We start from the raw sequence: 24,841 nt of genomic DNA, 5'->3' as shown, positions 1-24,841 counted from the left end.
AGGTTCGATGGATGAGGTTTCCGCCCCTGAATAAAATAGTTTTGGCAAGTAATAGCAGCATACCTTACAGTCTGAATTAAGCTCGTTCAGCAAAGGGACTGTTTACGAACTGCGCGAGCGTCCTAAGCAGTGGTAGGTGCTAGATTACATATATCTTTCTGCTATATACCGCATGGTCCAAGCATAAGGCATCAGCGGTTATATATTTATAAAGGTTGTGCGGCGTGACTATGCGAGGTCCTATTGCGGCGTTAGCCCGTTTTCTCTTGCTTTTTCGAGAAAGAGAATGATAACCGAATTTTTTTCCAATTGTGTTCGTTCCGTTCTCTACGACGCACTAACACGTATTGCGGAAATTATGTGCTCAAAAATTCTGTCCTCATTCTTTTTATGCGATCCCTCTCATATATTATGGCTGTATGCAGGCCAAAAAGGCAATGTCGAAGCGCACAGCTTACATATGTATCGTGCTGGTTCACCAACCGCAGTGATTGATCGCTGTGTTCAGCAGCGCCATCGGCCTCATGCAGGAAGGCTAGCGTAGACATATGGTAATTTGGAGCCTACTAGACTTGAAGTGCGCGAGAACGATGCCGGTGAATCGCAAATATTTGATAGCGCCTGCCGCTTAGATGTTTCGTGGTTGCCTTAGGTTGGCCGTGCACGAGCATGCGCTCTTATGCTTTATGTTTTACTCCCTACGCCAAGCGATCAGATAGTGAGCAGATATACCATTTCATGCTGCTAATACAGAGACACTCGTTTTCTTTGTTGAATTAAAACCGATATAAGCAAAATAGTTCACAACACATACACACACCGCGACTGATAATGTGCGTACACCGCGGCTGATAAAGCGCGTCACATTTTTGCGCCCCCAAGAGATATTTCCGCCTACTGTAGTTACCGATGCACCGAAAGGTAATAATATAATAATAATATGGGGTTTTACTTGCCAAAACCACTTTCTGATTATGAGGCACGCCGTAGTGGAGGACTCCGGAAATTTTGACCACCTGGGGTTCTTTAACGTGCACCTAAATCTAAGTACACGGGTGTTTTCGCATTTCGCCCCCATCGAAATGCGGCCGCCGTGGCCGGGATTCGATCCCGCGACCTCGTGCTCAGCAGCCCAACACCATAGCCACTGAGCAACCACGGCGGGTGCACCGAAAGGCTTCCCTGACGACCTTATATGAACGGACATGGCGCAGATATCACAAAGTACCATCTAAAACACCTCGAAATCATTCCGCAGCACGCGACTGCAATACTTTCAAGCAGCGCCGCGCCGGATCTCCCAAGCCAAAGCGGAGGAAAGCCTCTCCGCGCGCCTTATCCTCCTCGCCCGATGAAACGGTCTATACGCGCGATGCAACTGTGCTTGCGGTTCTGCGATGAAAAATAAAATGAGACCCCTTTAGAAAGTATATCAGTCCGGCATTGTGTGCCGCTGTTGTCAAAAAAAAATGTCATGGTGGTGAGTGCCTTGTGTTCTGTGTACAATATGTTGCGAGAACTGAAAAACAGTCGTTTCCTGTTTTCTTCGTTCAATAACCTGCCGCGTGCATCGACACTGTGATGCCCTTTCGTCGATACGTGGTGCCGGGCCGTATTGACAAAACATGACCTTGAAATATAGTATCCTTATGCCAATTAAAAAAAAAGCACTATTTGTGTAAATGAGCGTTTTTGCTTTAAACCTAGAAAACAAGAAAAATATTCAACGGTAGGTCTCATTTTTGTCCGGCGTTTCAGTTCTAGCTGAAAAGAGTTGGTGAAAGCAAATTTACAATAAAGCTAAGGCGACCCACAGTCTGCACGAAGCCGCAAGCCTACATGCGCTCCAATGAGGGTGACCTGCCAAAGTCATGCGTCACTGGCGGCTCAAGCAATCTTTACTTTTTTTTTTCGTTTCTGCATCCGTTCTTCCTGCGTCTGCGGCAAAAACGAGAAGTGAGAAGGCACATAAACAGAAATTGGTGGAGGCGGGTGGTAGCGTAATGGTTAGACTGCCCATCTCCCAAATGCAAGATGCTGCATTTGGGAGATGGGCTCGAATCCCGGTGGTTTGTTTGGGAAGACAGCTTTTTGTGCTCTCTGGTGACTGCGACGCTCAGAATTAGGCGGCAGCCTGACGACAACGGTCGCTGTCAACGTAACAGAATAAGCGGGCGTGCAAGGTCACACTTAAAGCCGAAAGTACATTCAGAGGAAATACGCTATGCTCTTGTCGACAAAAAAAGAAGTGATGAGTAACGAGCGGTGTTGTTGAGCGAAGCTGTAGCCCGATAATGTCACCATAGACAGGACCATGCTCCAATCCCGGTGCTCAATGGAAATATACGTCGACAGCATGTCAACTAGCGTGTTATTGATACTTCATTAAGGTCGTTGCGTGTCTGTGTTGTGTCTAGCAGGAGCGAGTAGTATAGGAGATGACATTGGAGAGAAGGCGGTGAGCGAAGTCCGCGAAAAGTAATTGAGGATAGCCATATTGAACGTCGACGCCGTGTTGAAGAAAGCCTGCGACTTCAGTTGCTCAGCCGACAGAAAACTTGAGTGGTAGCATACTGCTGGGCGTATTTGGTAACCACAGCGATAGACACACACTTTGCGGAAGTCAACAGAGGAAAGGGACGTAGTGAGTTGGCCGCCCTTTTCGAGCTCTGGTATAGCTTGAAAAATGAATGTGGCGAAGTATTCCGCACCAAATAGTATATGCCAACCCAAATGAATCAGCTTACTTGCGCGACATGCCATGGTGGCCTGCCACCAGGACATCATGAAGTTGCAGCGATGAGAGTTTTCATTGGGTACTTGAGAATAAAAACGAGCACATCAGAGACGTCCGAGGGATGTTTCTACGGTATAATAGCACATCGCTCTCCCCCCCCCCCCCCCTGCCCAAATAACTAAATCACGAATATAAGCTTACGAATAGGGGCATCGTAAGATTGAGCACTAGGGCGCTTGTTGATCTTGTTCAGGATGACGTCAGCGTTTCATCGAGCGTTTATTTCTGAGAAAATTAGTTGGAGTTACGTTTATTTGCATCACAATGGCGGGCGTAATCAGGCAAACATTGATAGCATTTCATTAGAGGGCGCCTGACTACTCTGTGGAGATTACGTTTAACAATGACAACAAACACAGAAAGCTTTGCTTACATCGATTAGCACATACGTGGCATCCGGATAATTTTGTGACTATCAGTTTAGATGCTTCAGAATGGAGCTCATTAACGCAATATTTCCATCCACAGTGAGCAAAAGTGGCTGTCGTATCCACAGTAGAATTGATTTAAATGGCTTTAATCCCATGGACATTATATCGTCGCCAACTTCCGTGGGATTGGAGTCGTCAAAATGGGATACAGGGGACAGGGAAATCAGGAGCTTGATGAACAGCAAGCAGGCAGAAGCTTGCACAAGACCTAAGGGATATAAAATGACTGTTTGAGCAGCTTGGTCAAGGGGCCACGCAATGGTTTCCACGTCTAATAAAGATCCTCCGAAATATGAACAGAGGCCGACAAAAATGCGGGCATTTTGGGAAAAGTGAAACCGCTGGAAATTTCAGGACAGCATTAGTCTAAATATCAAAGATGACTTAAAAATAAGAAACCATAACGTTGACAGGGTGGCCAAATTTTGGCACAAATAAATTGACTGTTGAAGCAGTTCAGCTGAAACGCAATGGTGCGAAATATGGCGAGAATGTCGGTAAGAGTTGAACAAAGGTCAAGTAGGTCCTGTGGCCGACGCCAGCGCTCGGCAGCTGTCAGGCGACTGCACGTATTAGCCAGATGCCTGGTCGTCAGTCGTTACAGTATGATTTGGGTCTGAAATATTGGACGCGGACTCCATCACATTGAATACAGTGCATTCTACGGTGTCACTCTTCGACAGCTGGCACCGATTCTCGCGCAATGAGGATGGGAACAAATTGTCTCACGTGCCGGCTGTCACCTTCCTCGAACTGCCAACTTTCCTTGCCCTCCGTAGTTGCTTAGCTTTTATTGGGTTCGGCTGCTAATCACGAGGTCTCGGGATTGAATCCCAACCACGGCAGCCGATTTAAGTGGGTGTGAAATGCGAAAACACCCGTATACTTAGGGTTAGGCGCACGTTAAAAAATCCCAAGTGGTCTAAATTATTCTCGAATCCTCAACTACAGTGTGCCTTATAATGAAATCGTGGTTTCGGCAAGTAAAACCTCATACTGTGTTATGTAACATTCGTTAAGGATATCCTGGGCAGTCGCACAACTCCTGAATACAATTAAGTGTCAGGAGTGGTGCGCCAGGTCTTTGAGTGTGTGGATAGCCTTTATGGCGTTCGATAGCTGCGAGTCTACATTGCGGCGGAACGGTAACATGGTAGAGAATGTGGAGAACATTCACATCCCGCATATATTACTGCACAATAATTTTAAATAGCGTTCTTGCTTCACGCACGTGGATAACCGTCATTAGAAACTACTTTGGAAACTAACTGCAAGTATTGTATATGTAATACCCAAAGGTGTACCTGGCCTGGTGGCCAGTAAATGTGACGTAATATTGCGAGCAGCTTCGGCCATAGCGTGCTAACGGATGACGACACAGACTGAAGTGACTAGCGCAAGAGTGGACAGCGGACACTAAAGAGGCTAGAAGGACAAACGCCCAGTTGGAAGATCGCGCTTATCCTTGTCGCCTCTTTAGTGTCCCGTGTCCACTCTTGCGCTAGTCACTGCAGCATGGAATACTAACTAGCCCGGTCTCACACCCTGCGACGACACAGGGACAGTTTGCTGAATTATCGGATCGTGACTTTTGTGCCAAGGTGAAAAACCAACTTATCCATGTATATGTATTAATACTTAAGCACACCTAGATGTGAAGCTGCGGCGGTAGCCCATGAGTGCGCATTGCAAAGTCGCTAGTGAAATAATTGTGCGCACCTTAACGAATTCGATAGGTGAAAATCAAAATCCGTCCACGACGGCGTCTCTAGTAAACGCTGTGCGATGTTCGGACGTTAACAATGCATGCCGACTGACGAAAGGCTGCCACGAAGAGCTTCTGACGGTTGGCCTTGCTTCTTTACTACGTAGAATCGAAAGAAAAAGAAAAAATAACAAGATGAAAAAAAAAAACCGTATCAAAAGCCCAGAATCAACCATTGCTCGTCGCGACTAAACGCTCTTAGGATGACGAGTAATTTCCAGGCGACGAGCGGCTACGCTTTATCAAGAACACTGATAACGCCGGCGGGACAAGCATTGTGGCGAAGTTCAATGCGCAGGGAAAGCTTTTAATTATTTTTTTTTGTTGACGTCATCACGCGTCACCGCGGGAAGGTTGAAAAACTTAAGGTCAGTACGCCACGTGGTGGCACTCACGCGAACTACACCCTTGTGTCCAGAAAAGCTGGATACGTCTCTCTCACATTATCGTCGTGGGTGCTACTGGTACTGTATAAATCTCTATAGAACTGCTCAGCCACTTGAACTATCTCATCCATATTACTAATGCTATTGCCAGCTTTGTCTCTCAACACATACATCCGATTCTTGCCCATTCCTAGTTTCTTCTTCACTGCTTTTAGGCTCTCTCAGTTCCTGAGAGCACGTTCAATTCTATCCATATTATACTTCCTTATGTCAGCTGTCTTACGCTTGTTGATTAACTTCGAAAGTTCTGCCAGTTCTCTTCTAGCTGTAGGGTTAGAGGCTTTTATACATTGGCGTTTCTTGATAAGATCTTTCGTCTCCTGCGATAGCGTACTGGTATTCTGTCTAACGGCTCCTAGTCCGACTCCTAGTTCTCCTCTCTCCGCTAAGCCCCGGTAGCACAGGACGTGCCCGCTTTTTAGCACTGTATATGCTTCATTTGTCGTCCTAACTTCACTGAGCCCTATTATGTCCCATTTAGTGCCCTCTAATTCCTCCAATAGCACTGCTAGACTCTCCTCACTAGACAACGTTGTAGCGTAAAACGTTGCTAGGTTCAGATTCAAATGGCGGCCTGTCCGCATCCTATTCCGATCCGACCATATTCCGTAGCCCGGATCGGTAATACATGATAGGTCTATAGCGTACAAGCCCACTACAAAACAAGCAAACATGAAGCGACGATGTCGTGTCTACTGAATTCCGAAGGTTTTCTTTCCGACACTTCTTGAGATCGATTCGAATACGAATCGAATAGTCCCAGAGGTGAATCGTATCGTGTATCTAATTTTTTAGGGTGCAGCTCGCAGACGTCCGTTCTTAAGGCGAGCGTGGGCGTCCCTCGTAAGCGAGCGCACGACGACAGCGCAGGATAAAGCGGGGGCTACATGGGGCGTTTTTCTCCTACGATTATCGCGCGTCAAAAAAAAAAAAAGAAAAAAAAACGCGCTGGCGGGACGCCGGCCAACCTACATGAGGTGTACGAGCGGCGAACGCCGCCGCAGTGTGGCCAGACAAGGCAAAACTGTTTTGGCTACCACTAAATGAACGAACAATGCTTATATGTTGTTTGCTTGTGTTATAATTAATAAATTATGCAATAATTACGCCACTAATATGTCTATACACATTACCAGGTATGTTTAGTATTGTATCGATATTTTTGTGGATGTTCAGCGGAGAGAGTTGGCCGGAAATGTTTCGCCTGCCGACCTTGTGCTACTGAAACGGGTGTGCGGATTGCGCAGAGTTTCAGCGCACGCGTGCGAAGTGTTCAAGGGACGGCAAGGAACCGTGAGACGGCTGGCCGCTCCCGCCGAAAACAGACGGAAGTCACTCCGACAGGCACTTCCGGAAGCGTCAGACGCGTGCGCGCCGCGTCAAAATCTAGCCGGTCCTGATCGGCGGCGGCGGCGGGCGTTTTTCTCGACGCCGGGCGTCAAGTCGGCGCCGTGAGGCGAAAATCGCCTCGAAAACGCTCCATGTATTCCAAGCTTAAAAGACCGAACGGGGAGTGCAGCGGTGGATGAAAGACGACGAGAGCGAAGATAGTGTCAGGAGGAAAGTGGAGGCGGAGGGTGCAGCAGAAACATGAGGCGGAAAGCAGATGAGGAGGATATGGCGAAAGCGTGAGAAAAAGAAGCGTAGACGGTGGCTACGAGATGGCGCCAGAGTAGCGCGTTCCGTGTGTTCACCGATGACGCAACCAGTACCATGTATGGGAACACGGAAACAAAGCGCTGCATGAGCGGAGGTCTGTCTGCAGCTGCTGCTGTGCGTCACGCCCACGCGAAGGGAGAGAGAAATGCAAGCACTAAGAAAATATTGCATTATGGACTGTGGTAATCGATGGTGAAATTTCTTTTGAATGATGAGTCGCCTTGTTCGCCAGTATTGTAAAAACATTGTACGTCATATAGTGTTGCTTACTAAAATCGCAAATGCAGCATTGGGAACGAATAAGTAGTTGGTTTGCCTACTCGGGACCCTTCTCAAGGTGCTAATGGTCGCAGCTGTAGCTGCAATAGTGTGGCTGCCCGAGCGACATAGCATGGTGTACCGCTTAACTTCTGGTCTTTTACTTCGGCCGTGCCAGGATAATAGTTATACCGCTCTCGATCCAGTATTATGTTGCATCAAGCACTGTTCAGAATTTCAAATACTTGAAAATTGTTCCAAAAATATTCGTGTTTAAGAATGGTGAGTATTCGATTCGGTTTTACAATGTTTCTAACATTCGCACAGCCCTGTTTTCGTAGCGGTTATTCGGAATTGTAGATATACTTGCGGTGGAGGCAGAAAACCTTATTTTAATGTATTTTTCTTCGTCAGCGACGTTTTCTTTAACGTTTTAATGGGGTTGCAGCGTTTTTTGTGCACGCGACTGGATGTAGGAGCTGCGCTAGTCGAAGGACAGAACAAGCCCGGTGGCGCAGGGTTAGGGCCAGGGGTTGACATGGGGTTTACGGAGAGCGCGTAAGGCGGGCTAATTGCGGCCGGGCTTTCGCTTTTAGGTTCGCGGAAGCAGTGTCGTTGCTGTGAAGTCAACCGATGGCCTCTTAAGCGCACCGCAGCCGAAATCTTTCGCAAATGGGCCAGACGCATAGGGCATGAAAGTGTTTTCTTTCGGGATATGTGTCTTGGGAGGGGGTGAGACATGGGGCCCACTACACAGCAAAGGTTTGTGTCAATGACCTTGAGACATTTCAACTCTGTACTGTCATCCTGGAGCTCCGTTGTGTGCTTTCTGCTCGCACCGCAGTGTGAATGGACGAACGATGGGACAACGGCGAAGTCGCGGAAACTTTTGACGTACCTGAAGCGCCGTTGTAAAGGGAGTCGGCGGAGATGCGGCGAATATTGAAAGAGGACCAAATTGTAAGACCACTGAACTTTTGACTCGAAGTCTTTAGATGTCTGTGTAAAAAGTTTCCTTTGTATCGCTTGCACATTCCATGGTAATAAACCGTTCAACCCTTCCAGTGAGTGTCACAGCATTGCCTACTGTGGTGTAACGTCTCGGCATACAAACCTTCAACTGTCCCTAACCGACTTCGAAGCGAATATAAACTGTTTTCTTTCTTCTTCTTAGTTCAAAGAGTAACAACAGTAAATGGTTGTCTGTCTTTATTCTTTCATTTTTTTGGTTAGACAGCTGCCTACCCCGCAACGGTGGTGTGATGACAGAATTCAGGCCTGATGGGGGATTGCACCGCAAGCCGCGCGTCGCGGTTGGGCGTGGGTAATGAAATAAATTGAATGAATAATTTGACGCCACTTTATTTCTCTCTACATAGGCACTTCTAAACGGAGAAAGAGGGAGCTAACTTTATATCGCGATTGCCTTCAGGTTTTCAATATAAGATCGTGCCTCGACGTTTGTAGTTAAGAAGCTAATTGATGCACTTAGTTTCATTATTAAATTGATTGGCTCGTATTTCTTTCGGACGATGCCCGCTTGCGCGCATAATTTATCTCCAGGGACGTGACAAAAGTAGATTTTGTAGGCATTTCTTAAAAAAAGAAAGAACATTGTTTAAAGTAAAGAAAACGTCTGTAATCTCTTAATGTCACGAATTGAAAACAAGCGCGAAATTTAGCCCTGCTGCGGGTAGTTGTCAGGAGATCCGCAAGACGTTACGAAATGCGGGCTTTAGGGCTACTCGATATCACTGAGACCCTGTTCGATACACTTGCCGGCACCGTGTGATCCTGTTGCCGAAAGAATGGACAGTAGAGTGGGAAAAGGTGAGAAGGATGCTGCGTGCTTTGAGAGAGAGAAGCAATTATTTGCTGCGAGGCTTTGCCCGCGTCAGCTTCCGTACTCTCGGAATGGCGTAGCCCCTTCTTGTAGAAGGGACCGCGGAGGAGTGCTGAATAAAACAGTGATCGACTGACGCGTCGCGCGCCCAGCTTTCGGCGACAAGGTCATTGTGTGGCTATTCACAGCTGAAGGGGTTAGCTCTGCACCAGGCTGAACTGATGTCACGTGATGTCACGTTGGCATCACGTGGTGTCAACGCTGCCTCCCATTTTCTTGGAGTAACGTAGAGGCTCTTGTCAGCGCACCCTTAACGCAACGAAGCTGCGCTGGTTTTGACGCGCTCATTCTGGACTGGTCTCATTGAGAGACGATATCATTAATTACTTAACGCGGTATCCAGGCGATTTTGGCACCACACCATCGTTACGGAGTCGGTAGTTATCTAACAAACACAAAAAGAAAGCCAGCTTCAAGAATATTTCTTCCGCCACTACTTCGATGACGGAACGGCTGGCTTGTCTCTGCTCGCAGATGCCTAGGCGTTTTACGGGCAAGTTGTGCCGATTTCTCTTCGAACACCTCGAGCGCGGCACCTTCGGCGAACAGCTGATCTGGCTCGACCGACGGTCAGGAGTGTTCGAGCTGTTGTGGAAGCACGGCAATGGAGGCTCCAGCGTGCCGCACAGGGACTGCGCCGTGTTCATGGTGCGCAAACCCATTTACCTCTGTATGCAATCTAGTGCATTTGACGCGCGCTTGTTGCCGACGCTCTGTGCTCGGCGCTACGCGTGAAGGTGCTGCCGCACGAATAATGTGCCATCCGAGCTCCAGCAGGAAGTTTGCAGTCTCGTGCGCTGCAAAAAAAATGTGATGCTTCGAGGGGCTTCGCCCAATGACGTTTCTTTTTTTTTTAATTTTATTTTTATCTATTTGCCCTCAAGGCCAATGGAATTACAGAGGGGAGTGGGAAAAAATGCAATCATAAAGAGCACGGCAGGATACAATGAGTTATAACAACGATTTCAAACAGGCATGTACTTAAACAATGATGCTTGGTGCCTCGCGAAAACGTTGGCTATCAATGGTTGATGCAATGTCAGCAGGAAGGTCGTTCCACTCGATTGCTATGCGCGGTGATTGATGGTGGTGAGTTTTAGCAATAGGCACCTGGTGATAGAGACCGAAAGTTGCTCCGCCTGAGTATTTCTTGCAGTGTCACTGGCGTACGTCACCACACGTCCAGCAACGAAGAAGGCATGACTCTTCGTTGTGGGTAATAACTGAGACTTCTGGGAACTCAAGATGTTGCAGGCACGAGTGCAGAAGGTTCTTTTCTAGGCCTTCAATGAGGGTGTCTCTTTCTTCTCGGTATTTTTGCATGGCCACAGAAATTGTTCGATGTATTTCTGCCTTGCCACAAGTAAAATGAAGGTAAATTCGTCAGATGCTGCTCGATTCTTAAGGCCGTCTTGGATTACCAGTATCGGAGCGCTCTGGCGGTAGCTCAAGGTATACCAACTGTCCTTGTGGCATTGAAAACGCGACTTCATTAGAGCTGGCCCTGTGTTCCTTAACAACGCCCTGCTTGTGTTGTACACGGCGTTTGGAATGCCGCCGGAGCACTATGAAGCACTTGGTCGAAAATTCAGTTAGTAACTTTGTTAATGGGTCGAGTTAGAACCAGATTCAACCCTTCAAGCTGGCAGCAAAGTTTATCCTACAGTACGTAACTCGAAGTAAATGCGCTTCGCAGATGTGCTGATATAGCCTAGGTTGTGTTTGTCTTGCTGCGTGAGTCGCACGTAGCTGCATTACTGTACAATGTTTTGTACCCCTGTCACACTGTACGTTTTAATACGATGAGCAAAACGTGAACAAGGTGAATACAGGAGCCAACGTTTCGTGAAGTGGACTTGTCTTCTTCAAGGCGACGTACGCTTTCCTCGCCACAGTGAGAGAGAGAGAAGGAGATTCTTGAATATGGGAAGGAAAGGTTGGGGTAAAGTGCAGCGCAGTAACTGTCTCTCAGCAGAGGACACCTCAACCGCGCTGCACAGGGGGTAGGGAATGAAAGTAGGGGGAGAGAAAGAGCACCAGAAACAGCAGCACGCCGCGGAAATGTGATGGAGCTAAAGCCACAGTATGTGTGGGTGGGGTTCTTCTAAAGGGGAGAGGGTGTGGGGCGCGAAGGTGCGGAAACGAGGGAAGGTGTGTTAGCGTGTCGAATTGAGAGTAAAGGAACCCTGTGCACACTTGTACAGCCTCACTTGTACAGCAGACAAAGGCGGCAGTATCGTAATCTGGCCTATAGAAAAGTACAAAAATGAGGCCTCTAAACAACTGAGCAACCACGCCCATTACAGAAAACTCGACTCTAACCCAACTTCAGATTACAGCAATATTGTGATAAACACAATAGCGGAGCTCCTGTCCAGCGAAATAATCACGCAATCTGAATATTGCTTCATGATGCCCAAAAACAAAACAGCAGGCAGCTTTTATCTTCTTCCTAAGATATCTAAAGTTCCAGTCGAAGAAATATTTACAGCAGAAATCCCAGGTCGGCCTATTGTGTCTAATAACAACACACCTACTGAGTCACTATCTAAATTCTTAGGTCACCACCTGTCAAAGATACCCACCACCCTCCCATCTTTCGTTCAAGACACGCCGCACTTCATTCGAATTATCGACGGCATCAACGCCAACCAAATCCTTTCCGACCGCGCTATTCTAGTCACTTTGGATGTTTCTGCCCTTTACACCAATATTCCCATGAGTGAAGGAATTGAAGCCGTTTATAGATCCCTCGCGCACGCTCCTGAAGTTTACTTATCGCTCCGTAGGTTAGTTCTCACGCTCAACTATTTCGAATTCGGTTCTATACACTACCTGAAAATTTTTGGCACTAGCATGGGTACGCCATTCGCTCCCACGTATGCGAACATTTTCATGGAACAGCTTGAAGCAGACCTGCTCAAATCCTACCCTTTAAAACCCCACACCTATCTTCGTTACATTGACGACATATTTATAATATGGGAACACGGCACAAGCGCCTTAACCGAATTAATTAGCCATTTAAATCGCTTTCACCCGAGTATTAAATTTACTGCTCACCACTCTCTTAGTCAGATCAACTTCCTGGACACGACGGTCTACATAGAAAACGGAAAACTGAGAACGACACTTTACGGGAAGCCCACAGACAGCCAGCAATATTTAGACTACAACAGTCATCACCCGCGACATTGCAAGCAAGGAATTTTTCCACCACCACCACCTAAATGACCTTAAAACAACGCTAGCAGAAAGGAACTATCCCCAAGTTGCTCTCGATAGAGCTCATATAGCCGCGTCAAGATGGGAGAGACAGTCGGAATTGGCGAAGAGACAGCCAAGACTAGAATCTGAGAGACCGCCAGCCTTTATAACAAAATATTCTAATGCACTCCCAAACATAAACAACATCTTAAGAAAATACCACCCAATATTATCAAGTAACGAGCGTCTGCGAAAAGCGTTCCCGGATGTACCCAGGGTTACCTATCGCCGAAACAGGAACTTTAAAGACACGTTAGTGCACCCAAAAGCCAGCCAACAGCATTCCCTCTTAATAAAAGCATGTTGTCCCCCTAGGTGCAAAACCTGCAGGCACCTTCAAAGTGACATTAAAATTAAAAACACCGCAAATAGTTATACACATGAAGTCAAATCTAGCTTCACTTGAACAAGTTCGGATGTGATTTATATGCTTGAATGTTCCTTCTGCAAGAAACAATATATCGGTGAAACAGGACAATCAATGAACGTCAGATTAAACGGACATCGCGCGGACACAGCTAAAAAGCTTCCCAAAGCCGTCGCCGAGCATTCCAACCAACCAGGTCATAACTTTGATCAACCTAAACTCTACATCTTACAGTCAAATTTGCGTTCTGAAAGAGAAAGAAAATACAGAGAATCATACCTTATCCATAAGTTCAAGACATTGCAGCCAATAGGCATAAACGTTTCAAGCGTAGCTTTAGAATCTATTCGCTATGCTGAACTTCAAGCTATAGGCAACAACACTTAGCTTGATTTCTTGGCGTTTCCCCCCCCCTCTTTTTTTCCTTTTTTTTTTTTCAGCCGGCATGTCAGACGCCTTTGAAACGCCGGCTAACACGCATGCGTTGACAGACCGGGGGTGGGGGGGGGGGGGGGTGGCCGAGGCTTCGACCTTGTGCACAGGGTTCCTTTACTCTCAATTCGACAGGCTAACACACCTTCCCTCGTTTCCGCACCTTCCCGCCTCACACCCTCTCCCCTTTAGAAGAACCCCACCTATATATACTGTGGCGAGGAAAGCGTACGTCGCCTTGAAGACAAGTCCACTTGTCGAAACGTTGGCTGCTGCATTCACTTTGTTCACGTTTTGCTCGTCGTCTTGAATTTCCATCTTCCGCATTACCCGTGTTTTCCCTGTCCGTTTGAATGTCATTCGAATCGAATGGACATTGGTTGCTACACAGCACTATTTAATGCCATTAGAATCAGTCGACTTCTGCAATCGAATGAGTTAGAGAAACTCATTCAGCTTCGCACTCGAAGCGAATGCATACTCTATACCCCAGAGACAAGGCAAAAATGACAGTGAGCGTTCGTAATTTCTGAAGCATTCATGTAAAGAGGCAATTAATGCGGCGTTTAAGGCATCTGCCATATTAACTAGATAAAACCTGTACGGCAACTGCCACAAAATGTTTTTACTCTGCACTTCATCGGCGTCTGGCAGCCGTCGCTATATTAGTCGGCTATACCGTAGACAATAAGGCACCTGTATGTACATGTTTTCGGCGTATCGAATGGCATCTGCACCTACCTGACCATCGAGCCACTTCCTCTCATTAGCAGGCTTTGCTCAATGCAAAGCACTCAGCTAACTGCTTCACCTACTGCAACTGAGTGTCGTGGTTCAGCGCTGCCATGTCAGTCGTATTGTTTTTCTTAAATTTATCGGATATGGCTACTAAGGTAGCTAAACCTTGCTTTGGCTTATATTGGCCCTACATTTTGTAATTAATAGTTTGATATGTGTGTTATTTCAGTGAAGCGAATTCCCGTATATATACTAAAATCAATAGATGGACTTTTCAGACATTCTATGCATGCCTTGTTTTGCTTTTCTCGCCATTTTTTGTTTTGCAATGATCGCGATTGATATGACCGAAGGAGATTAGTTTTTGCTGTGTGTAACCGCAGCACGGCTCGAATGGCATTCGTTGCACCGAATGTCATTCGAATCTAATGACATTAAAATGTCCAGTGTTGCAGGGGTATAAGCTTAATCGGCAAGCGGATTCTCAGGAAGCGAACAAGATCATTTAGACACTCCTCTTTAACAGATTTCGCCTGGATTCCATCCAATCTCGGTGGTATCGTCGACTTTCGCTAGAGCATAACTGGAGAGTTCAGCCTACAGCAACAGGCTTATCGAAATACAACTGCAAGCGAGATCGTGAGTGAAGAAATGAGAGGACTGAGAGAACATGAAAGAACGCACACGAATACTACCTAGAAACACACTTAAAGCTCACTAGCACAGAAGTTATTTGCAGAGCCTCATTTAGGCCTGTGTTTCGTAGGAATGCTACAAACCTCTTAATATACTTAAGCGGGACTTGTTGCTGATCTACTCGGCAGATGTTCATCTCTGTAGAAACGGCTCTAAATTGGGCGACACGTAGCAGTAACAGGCGAGACAGGTGCCTGCCCGAAAGACGAGAGGCGCCTGTGCCGTCTTTTACTGCAATGTATCGTCATATATAGTAGCTTACTTATAGCGCGCCAAGCATTGGCAGGATACCGCCATGATCTATGGACAGCCGGCATCTCATGACGCGTGCCATGATGCATGTCTAAAACGTTCATTGACCCCTTCAAATTGTAAAACGTCTGAAATCAAGCTCAGGTGGTCGTCTTCGTCAAAAACGGCAGCGTGACGGAAATGCAAGTTGGATAGCTTAATTTTAATCAGTGTTCCGTATAAGCGATATTGCTTGTAAACGTCAACGGCGATTATCTCAACAGCCTTCGGTTTCCAGGTGACATTGTCCTGTTTATCTACATAGGATGTGATCTGCAACAAATGGTTGTGGACCTTAACCGAGAAAGCGTAACGAATACGCAGAATACAACGATAATGTCCAGTAGCGTGGCCAAGAAACAAAAATTCATGATCGCCAGTCAGCCTCTAGAGTCCGTGCAGGAGTGCGTTTATCTAGGCCAACCACTCACAGGGGACCCTGATAAGAACGAAATCTACCGAATAAAAATGAGTTTGAAAGCGTACGGCAGGCGTTACCATGTCTTGACGGGGATACTACTGGTGTTAAAAAGAAAGGCGTGCAATCACTCCTTTCTACCGGGGCTAACATACAGGGCAGAAACTTGGAGTTTACAAAGAAGGTCGAGAACAAGTGAAGGACCGCGCAAAGAGTGATGAACGAAAAATGTTAGACGTAACGTTAATAGACAGGAAGCGAACGGTGTGGAGCAGAGAGCAAAGAGAGATAGCCGACGTTATAGTTGGCATTAATAAAAAAAAATGGAGCTGGACAGGCCATGTAATAATGCGTAGGGTATAGGATCGGTGGACCGCTAGAGTTAATGAATGGGTGCCAAAGGAAGGGAAGCGCATCGAGGACGGGAAAAAATTAGATGGGGTGATGAAATTAGGAAATTTGCAGGCGCAAGATCACCTAGCTCAACACAGAGGTAAGGAGATCGCTGCGAGATGCCTTTGTGTTGGCGGTGGACATTAAAATAGACTGCTGCTGCTGCTGGTGGTGGTGGTGGTGGTGGTGGTGGTGGTGCTGCTGCTGCTGCTGCTGATGATGATGATGATGCTGCTGCTGATGCTGCTGCTGCTGATGATGATGATGAGGATGATGACGACGACGACGACAAGCGATGTTGAAGACAACAGGGACGTAATCTAGTGTAGACTGAAACCACGTCGCACGTTACATTCACAATTTGGGTCACCACGATTATGCAGCCTGCTGTAGCGAACTGACGCAGCTCTTTGGATTTAGACACGCATCAGCTAGACAGGGAGACAACGAGTAAAGAGGAAGAGTTCCGGATAAGGCAAGCGCATATCTACAGGCACGACAACGGGGACGAAGAGCAGCATTTGAAGAACTAGGTTTATTCAACTTCGTATTTGTTTAAGGTTGCACTGTACACTTGTCATACACAACATTTAAAGCTAGGTCGTACCAGTCGGCGGCGGCCTGCCTGACTTGGCGTTACACACGAGGTCCTATCAGCAAGGCCCTGAGCAGTCGCTAAGCTCGGGCTCCATCCGGCGCTTTCATCGTGGCACAGACACCCTGCCAGCTTTTACGCCTATGTTGCCGGGAGTGTCGTGTTCGGGCGGCGTTGATTCGACCATGTTTCGTGCAGTGCTGCGCCTGATTGGTGCGTAGTGCTATACGTTCAGCCCTGCGATTGGCAGCTCGTAGCTGGAGGTGGCGAACATCAGGCACTGGTTGGACCTACTGCATAGTGGGCCAGACTGTGGCTGCCCGGCCGCTGTCTGCCACAAGCTGCACTAAGTCCCCTGTATTGGAGTCCTACCGGCACAGCTTACAGAAGGCACGCCGATCGACAGTGGCGTACACCCGCGTCCTAGGGGTCTTGCCCTTGAACGGGGCCAGCATGATAGGGAAAGGGTCGGAGACCCAAGTGTCCGGCTGTGGTGTCCAAGTGTATCGGCTGCCCTCAGTGGCCAGGCTCACGCCAGTTGCCGTGTTGACGGCACGGGCTGTGCGGCGGACGAAAGTGGGAGCCCCGGTGTTGAGAATCCTCAGAACCGGCTGGCTAAGCACATCCAGGACGCTGCTAACTCGCCCACTGCAGCGGCGACTGCTTCATGTGGTGTGGTGAGCAGTGATTTATCCGCAGAAGACAAGCCTTAGATGAGGCCTCGGGCTAGCTGCAGAAGACGGGTGGGATCCCAGGGCTCGCACGGTCGGATATAGACGCTGACTACGGTGGTGTCAATGCATCCAAGAACGCACCCGGACAGCACAGCATTCGAGCCGTCCTCCGGTCAGATCTGCCACGTCGACCTCACCCTGCAGCACGTCCGCCCACACGCACAGCGCGCAGCGGGAAGGTCCCTGTGGATGGTCTTTGTTCGAGAAATGGGGTCGCCGTGCAGGGTTGCAGCCTGCACGAGGTGCAGCTGCTGTAGCTCACATAGCCAGGTAGGCACAAATCATGTGCAGTCGCATACACCACCTGTAGAGTAGGTACGTCGTAGTTGCTCTGCAAGAGGTGCAAGAAGAGGTCTCGTTGCCGCAGCCGCAACGAGTGCACGTTCCACTGAAGGACGCTGGGCCGGCGGCAGTGGTTCCCAGCTAGGGCGTTAGCCATGGTGGCTCTGCAAGGAGGCTGCGCCTCTGCCTGGAGCCGGATGTATCGCAACGTGTGGTTGCCTGGAAGCAGTCCAGCAACAACCCTCAGAAGGAGCCTTCGCTCGTGGCCAACGAGCGCTGCTCCGAAGTGTGGCGGGTGCTCCGGCCGCCTTTCGGTAGGCCGCTTTACACCCCAGCTTATACTGACCGCGCCGGATTCCTTTCAATGAGGTGCTTTTGGCGGAGCCGGTGGCCATTATGGCCACCGGTGGCCCTGCATAGGGCGCGTCATCTTCTCTAGTGCATGGACCCCCGAAGTGTTGGAAGATGCTTCAGCCTTGGCGGAGGCACAAATAGCTGCTTGAGCTCCCAGTTGAGGCATGTGAGTCGGCGCTGTAGCCTTCGTCGTTGCTATGCGCCTCTGTGCATGCCACAGCTTACAGGTAGGGATGCTGGCAGCGTGTGCGCCTCCGCAATGCAAGCACTTCGGCCTGGCTGTGCACCAGTGACCCCTCGCATGCCGACCGCCACAGCGCAAGCACCGCTCGGGCCATTTGCATGCCGCTGTCGGGTGGCCGTAGCGCCCGCACTGCCGGCACTGCAGAGGTCGTGGCCGCGACGGCCGCACCTCAAAAGACAACCAGAAAAGGAGGATGTGGGCCGAGCGGCGTATTCACAATTGCCAGTAGGTACAGCGGGGCGTGGCACTTGCGGAGACGTTGGACCTGTGCGCGCATGCGCGAGTAAGAGCGGGTGCGAGAGAGTAAATGTGGGTACTTTTGCTCCTTGAATATATGACTCTGCCTAGACACTACGGAGGAGTTTCTTAGCGCGTGTTGTTTGCGTTTGTCTATGCGTGCCGGAAGAAGTCGTGGGGCGCGGTAGTGCTGAACTTAGCGTCGCAAGTTGGCGGCTAGACCTAATTATATTGATTAAATCGTGCTTTTTACTTATTAAAACAACGTGTCATTATTTCGCATTGCTGGAGGCGCCTCCAGGACACCAAAGCGGCAATGGGGACACCAAATCTAGAACCGGGACTGGTCCGTGGGTTGGGGCTCGCCGAGGCCTGCGCGTGCCATGGGTGTGTGAGATCGGCTGTCCTCTATCGCGGACAGCCAATTTTTCATGCGAACACCCCCTGGCACGCTTCGGCCTCCGCGGACCCAACCCACGGGCCGCCCTGCTTACAGCTTTGATGCCCCCGCAACCCCTTGGGTGCCCCGGAGATCCGGCGCCGCATGCTTTATTATAACCTCAGGTGCTCTCCTGAGGCCTCCTTTACCGGTTACATGTGCCCGCCTGAAGCAGTGCTTGTAAAAAATGCAATCTATCGCCGTAACGAAAACAGCGACCGCGACTTATACAACACCAGTAAGAACCTTGCGCCTTAAGAGGAAGCTTTAGCTCGGATGCTCCTATCTCAATGCACGTAAAATAAGAATTCGTCTTTCTCGGCAACCATTGCACCAAATTTGACAAGGTTTGTTGCATTTACAAGAAAAACTTAAAATCTAGTGACTGTTGATTTCGATCAGGCTTACCTAATCCATAACCTAGAAGCCATTCATAACCGTGCGGCCCGATATATTTCATCCGACTAGACACTCACTCCAGTGTTACCAATATAAAATTATCGCTTGACATCGAGCCTCTGACACACAGACGACAAATCACCCGTTTGTCATTATTTCATAAGCTATACTTTTGTTTTCCTTCGCTTCGGTACTCTCTCCTGCTTCCACCTCTCCGAACACCACGCCGTCTTTTCAACTCCATGAGCATTCTACGTCTGCGCGGCTCCTCTAACGCATTTAACAAGTCATTCCTGCCTCTTGCAATTGAAAAATGGAATTCATTACCAAACCATGTTGTAATAGAACGCGATCCACATAAGTTCCGGCAATTGCTAACATCCTATTTGAAAACATGATGTGAAAATTCTTGCCTTCTTCTGTTTGCCTCTGTTTACTTTACTGTTGCTATGTTTATATTTTAATGCTTATTTAAAGGGTTCTTGTGCTTTTTTTGCTGTATATATCCTGCTGATCACTGATCGTGACAATGTTTGACAGTGACCTGCGTTGTTGTGTTCAATGTTTCCCCCACTTATGTAATGCCCCTTCCAGGGGTCTTTAAGGACCAGTAAATGATAAATGATGATGATGATTGTCAATTTACGTCGTCAATTTTTTATTAAAAATTAGCAAACATAGAAAATTTTCAGAAAACGAAACTATCAGGTTTACAACTCTGTAACTCAGCAATGAAAATTGATAATACAATTCCGTGAATTGGATTTAATAGTGCATCTAAAGCGGACAAAATTGATACGTTACACATGAATCTCAAAAATTTAGTAATATGGAAATATAGCTTTTGCAGAACCCTTGTAAAAAACAACAAATTGACGTAAGATATAAAATGACGTACCGAATTTGTCCGCTTTCAATGATCTAATAGATCCCGTTTACAGAACCGATATATCTGTTTTTATGCAGAGCTATGAATCTGTAAACTTCGTGCTTCTATAGTTTCCAATCTTTCCAATTTTTTAATATCTTTTGTACAAAATTCAGAACATAAATATAAATTCCGCGACCAACAGTCACTATAATTTAACTTTCTCTCTCAAATGCAACAAATTTCATTAAAATCGGTCCAGGGGTTATCTCAGAAAAAACGTTTTTGTGTTTTTACATGTATTTGAATAGGCCGCGTCGGAGTTGGGCCCGAGCTAAAGCTTCCTTTTAATACACAGCGATCACCAAGTGGAACGTCCGTTCCCACTACATCACCGCGCGGGCAGCCGGCGGCAGAGCGCAAAAAAACTCGACCGCACTAGGGAACAAAGGCATACAAGACGCGCTAAGAAACCTCCTCCGTAGTGCCTATACACCAGAACACCGTGAATTCAAAGCGCGCCGCCATATTTATGAGCGCTCGTCGCGCCATCTATCCCAAGCGCCGCGAAGTAGCAGGTCTGGGCTGCCACGCCGGGAGATGCGACCCGGCGCATAAGCGAAACTTGGGCTTTTCAGCTGGGCGGAAGGCGTGTGTCGCGTTTTTTGTAACCTGTCATTTTCGCTGTCTCGATCCAATCAAACTTCAAGACATCATGTAAGTCCGCAATGGCCACACTGAGTGCTGTGCAGGCTGCAGAAGCGAATACATCGGGCAAGTACGCTATTACGTTTGTACAAACCGCGCGCTATATGCTAGAACACGTGTGAGCTGTAATATCTCCGCATTTTTGGCACGTAACCTGTGAAGAAATATACAGCACTGTGTTGGTGCCATATATTAATAAAGCACGCAGAACATTGTCCTCTGCACTTTCAGTTTGGTCTTGTTTGTCATGGTCACTACAGGGTTGGCCGCGTTTGGCAACCAACTGGCGAGGTCGTATGACTGGGCTTATAGACTGCCTGATTAGCAGACGCCTGCCCTTCACCACCTGCACATTGAAAACAAAATATATGTTATAGTAAGAACGGCTGTAGTTCCTTCCCATGCCATCACTATTGCGAAGATATAAAGTCCTCTCAATATGAAAAATACACCAGGCAAATTGTATCGTGCAACCACTTAAGAGTACAACATTCAGAACACAAGCCTACAGCACTCGAACAAGCAGCATACGAAGCTAAACCTGCACTCAATGGAAAATGAGGAACTACAGTAGTTATAATGCTCAACTACATGTGCAGTCAAAGCCCGTATAACAGGGTGAGCATGACAGATGCAGGTGTTGTACAGCTGCTGCAAAAACCATGACAGGGCACATAAAATTACCATCCCTACTTTAAGCTGCATCATCAGGGACCCCTTTGTACAATACAACAACCGCACCTGCATTAAATTAGCCCCACCAACTGCAGCTACCTGATATCAGACCTGTTTCGCCTGTGCGAGGCCATATCGGATTGTTGGCGCTCCCTTAGAAAAGAAAACAGTAAAATAAAAAACTGGAGAGAACGAGCAAAATTTTGTTACAAAATACAACAATAACTAACCACCTTATTTTCCACGCTATATGAACGGAAAAATCTTGCGCTTTACCCCGCATAACAGCCCGCGCGCAGTTTAGAGCTCAGGAAGCTAAAATGAATTCGTCACGAATGACACCTGCAACACCGGCTCGTAAAGACAGGCGCGCTGCACGAGCACCTTCGGCGACGAGCAGTCGTCGTTTACATTTTTGTGGACGCATGCTACATGACGAGCAGACTTCGGTTTACTTTCATAGCAATAACGCTCACCAGCAGGGCAACATTCTATTGCCTACAACTTGTCGTTCACGCTTAATGGTCATGCCGTGCACCAGCTGAAAGTATCGCTAACCGCAAACTCAACTGTTCCGCTTAACCGTCGGGAGCTCTGCATGACTAAAAACACGAAAAGGCTTGTCTTTTTGTTATAGCCAAGGCGAAGCACCGGCACGGAATTCTGCTCTGTAGGCTTGTTGCCCAGAAAGTGCTCGGAGCAAACCTGCGTGTTACACATATTACGTTCGTAGGGCGCAAAGTTGAACGTGGCACCAAAATATACAGAGATCGAATACTCACTCGTGCATTTTCACTGGGTTGGTAGTTCTTCCTATTCACTGCAGCTATCCACCGGTGGCGCAGCTTGGCATTCTTCGTTGCGGATGGAAATCGGCGCAGGCTGAAAACACCGCACCGGCACGATTCCCTACGTGTGTTGTGCTCTTCGCAAACAGCGCTAAGCAACCTGCTCCTTTTGCGCTGATTGTTTTGGCATCCAAACACGACGCAATGATGCCCAGATGACTTCTTGTACTTTGGATCCGCGTGAACGGGCAGATTTCCGCACTTTGGAGTCCTAGAGCTGACGCTCGCCATGTGTGCCGGTCGCCGGCGAACACACTTTGGCAGCCCAGTACAAGATGGCGCCGGTCGATCGGGCAACCCGGGTGCGAGAGTATGCGTTCGGTTAGTCTGGGTGCGAGGCTGTCGTGTTCTGGTCTATTGGCGGCGAGGAGTTACGTAGTCGCCATCCATCGGAAGCGCCTCGCTGGCGTAGTATGAGGGATCACGCGGCGCGCTCCTCATGGGTTTTCCTGTCCGCGCTCACTGAAAACACCACGCGCGAGCTCTCCCGGACATTTCTATAAGTACTTTCGAAACGAGAGAAGTTTCTTACTGTCTAAACAATAATCTTGGGTAAACTGAAAGCACACAATCGTTTACAGACGCTATCTCCTTACCGAATACGTACAGTGAACGCCACTGCGCGCGGTTGCCGCGATGGAGTCTCCCGAACCGGCTTCTTGCGTGAAAGGTAGGTAAACGCTGAGAGCAAACAATGTGAAATATGTTCCTATAGTGTTTGTATAACTAAATGGAGCGTAATAGAACGAAGCCTCAATGCAGCGATCGCGCAGATTCACAGCGACCGACTGCACGTCTGCATGCTTGTCGGCGCACTGTTTCGCTTTCTCCGCGCGCGCGTTCTCGCACCGTGCCATGAGCTTTAAGCCGCAGAATATGAGCATTTGACAGTATACAAGCAACCATTGTTGCGTGGGAGGTATCGGAGCTGTTCAAAAATAACTTCATTGTAGAGACTTCGACGCCTACAGAGACTATGATGTGCCGTCGCTACGATTCAATCTTTTTTTTCTTCTAAATTATTTGACTTCTCAATATTATTTTTCGAGTTGCGTCGCACTCTATGTTTGTCGGTCTTCTCAGCGTGCAGTTTCCCGCTGCTGCTTTTTTGTAATCCAGTGCATTAATTCATAACACAAACATGACCATATGCCATGCTTTTTTTAAATGTGCTTCTTACCGCTGCCTTTCCACACCACTGAACTTGCCAGTATCTATAGCATCGACAAGTTCACAGACCAAACCGTCATGACATTAGTCGGGCAGCGGACTCGGGCGAGCGTCTCAGGGCGCGTTTTCAGAACATCGCAGACCGGGCGCCGTAGCAGAAATCTTCCTCGCGTCTGTGCTTGCTGCATACCCGAGTTGTAGCCGATGACTGTTTGCCGGTTTTATGTTTCGCGAGCCAAGCTTCACGCAGCTTCTTGTCCGGCGGCTACGTGTGAATAAGGCCGACACCGGCCTCCGTCACGCGCGTCCGGCCCTGCGGCACCGAGCAGTAGCCTACCATGTTGCGCGCTTTCGAAGGCAGCCACTACCTATTGTAGTGCTTTCAAGCGTTGTAAAGGAGACACTCGAAGCGGGAAAATTTCGCCACTAAATGAGGACCGCAGCGTACGAGGGAATTCAAACTCGTTTTCAGCTCGCTTCGGCGCTCCCGAAGCAGCCGACGCGGCCGCTATGTCCACGTGATCCCTCCTAGCACGTCACGCCGACGGTGGCGCCAGCTTTTCCAGTGGTGGAGCTCGAGGCCAATACTCGCAGACATTTCTTGGCCATGAAGCGAAAGCTACGGAGGCGGAGCTTCTGCACATGACTGTATTCGTACGCAATATAGTCCGGGCGCGCTCGGCACCGGTTTCGGTTTCGCCAACCTCCCACCTCTTTATTTTAGTGAATTAACTCGGCGTTAATCAATGTTTACTCGAATCCAAAAATTGAAGGACACGTTGTAAATTCCAAAGTTTGTTCGGCGAAAACCTGTGCCCATTCGACTGACTATGCCACGTCTTATTTTGTGTTTTTTTTTGTGCATGACACTCCCAGTGGAATGGGCACAGCCTTTCACCGAACACACCTTGGAATTTACAAAGTATGCTCCAAATCCTTTTGGACAAAGATTGACAAATTGTGATTTGAAGTAAACAATGGACTGTTTATTCATGAATTCTGTGTGTCCTTGCTTTAATGCCCCATGAATTCCTTATGCTTGGCTGGGTCGACGTCTACGATAGCTGCCTTGTGATCACTGAAATGTTGAATCCTAGCATCTTGGTTGAAATCCCCGACAACGTTCCAGGGTACGGACGGACGGACGGTCGGACTCTGCGAGTATGAGCTATTAAATCCTTTCGCCTTAGTCGCTTCCGTTCCGCTTCCCTGGCCTTGTTGCCCGGTGACGTGTTAGCTTGCGGCATGCGCATTCGCTCATTCTTGTTCTTCTGGCGTTTGGTATTGGAGGAATCCACATTCTTGAGGCGCTTCTCCGAACCGCTTGCAGTGGAATCATCACCGGGCCGCTTAACAGTCTTAACGTCATTACGGGCCGGCAGCAACTCGGACGCTGCGGCCAGCGGCAAGAAGCTCGAAAGAGAAGA

At 48.2% G+C, this 24,841-nt stretch overlaps 1 protein-coding gene across 1 annotated transcript in view; it reads left to right on the top strand.

Annotated features, from left to right (window-relative positions):
* Nucleotides 1-24,841, top strand: part of LOC142573046 (uncharacterized) — a 193,634-nt gene that overhangs the window by 133,899 nt on the left and 34,894 nt on the right. The window contains exon 2 of the mRNA XM_075682547.1: nucleotides 9,734-9,907. Within this exon, the coding sequence (XP_075538662.1) occupies nucleotides 9,734-9,907 (174 nt within the window). The remainder of the gene's footprint in view (nucleotides 1-9,733; nucleotides 9,908-24,841) is intronic.

This window comes from Dermacentor variabilis, chromosome 2, assembly GCF_050947875.1.
Source record: "Dermacentor variabilis isolate Ectoservices chromosome 2, ASM5094787v1, whole genome shotgun sequence".
Taxonomy (NCBI): domain Eukaryota; kingdom Metazoa; phylum Arthropoda; class Arachnida; order Ixodida; family Ixodidae; genus Dermacentor; species Dermacentor variabilis.
This window is presented reverse-complemented; position numbering and strand designations above follow the sequence as displayed.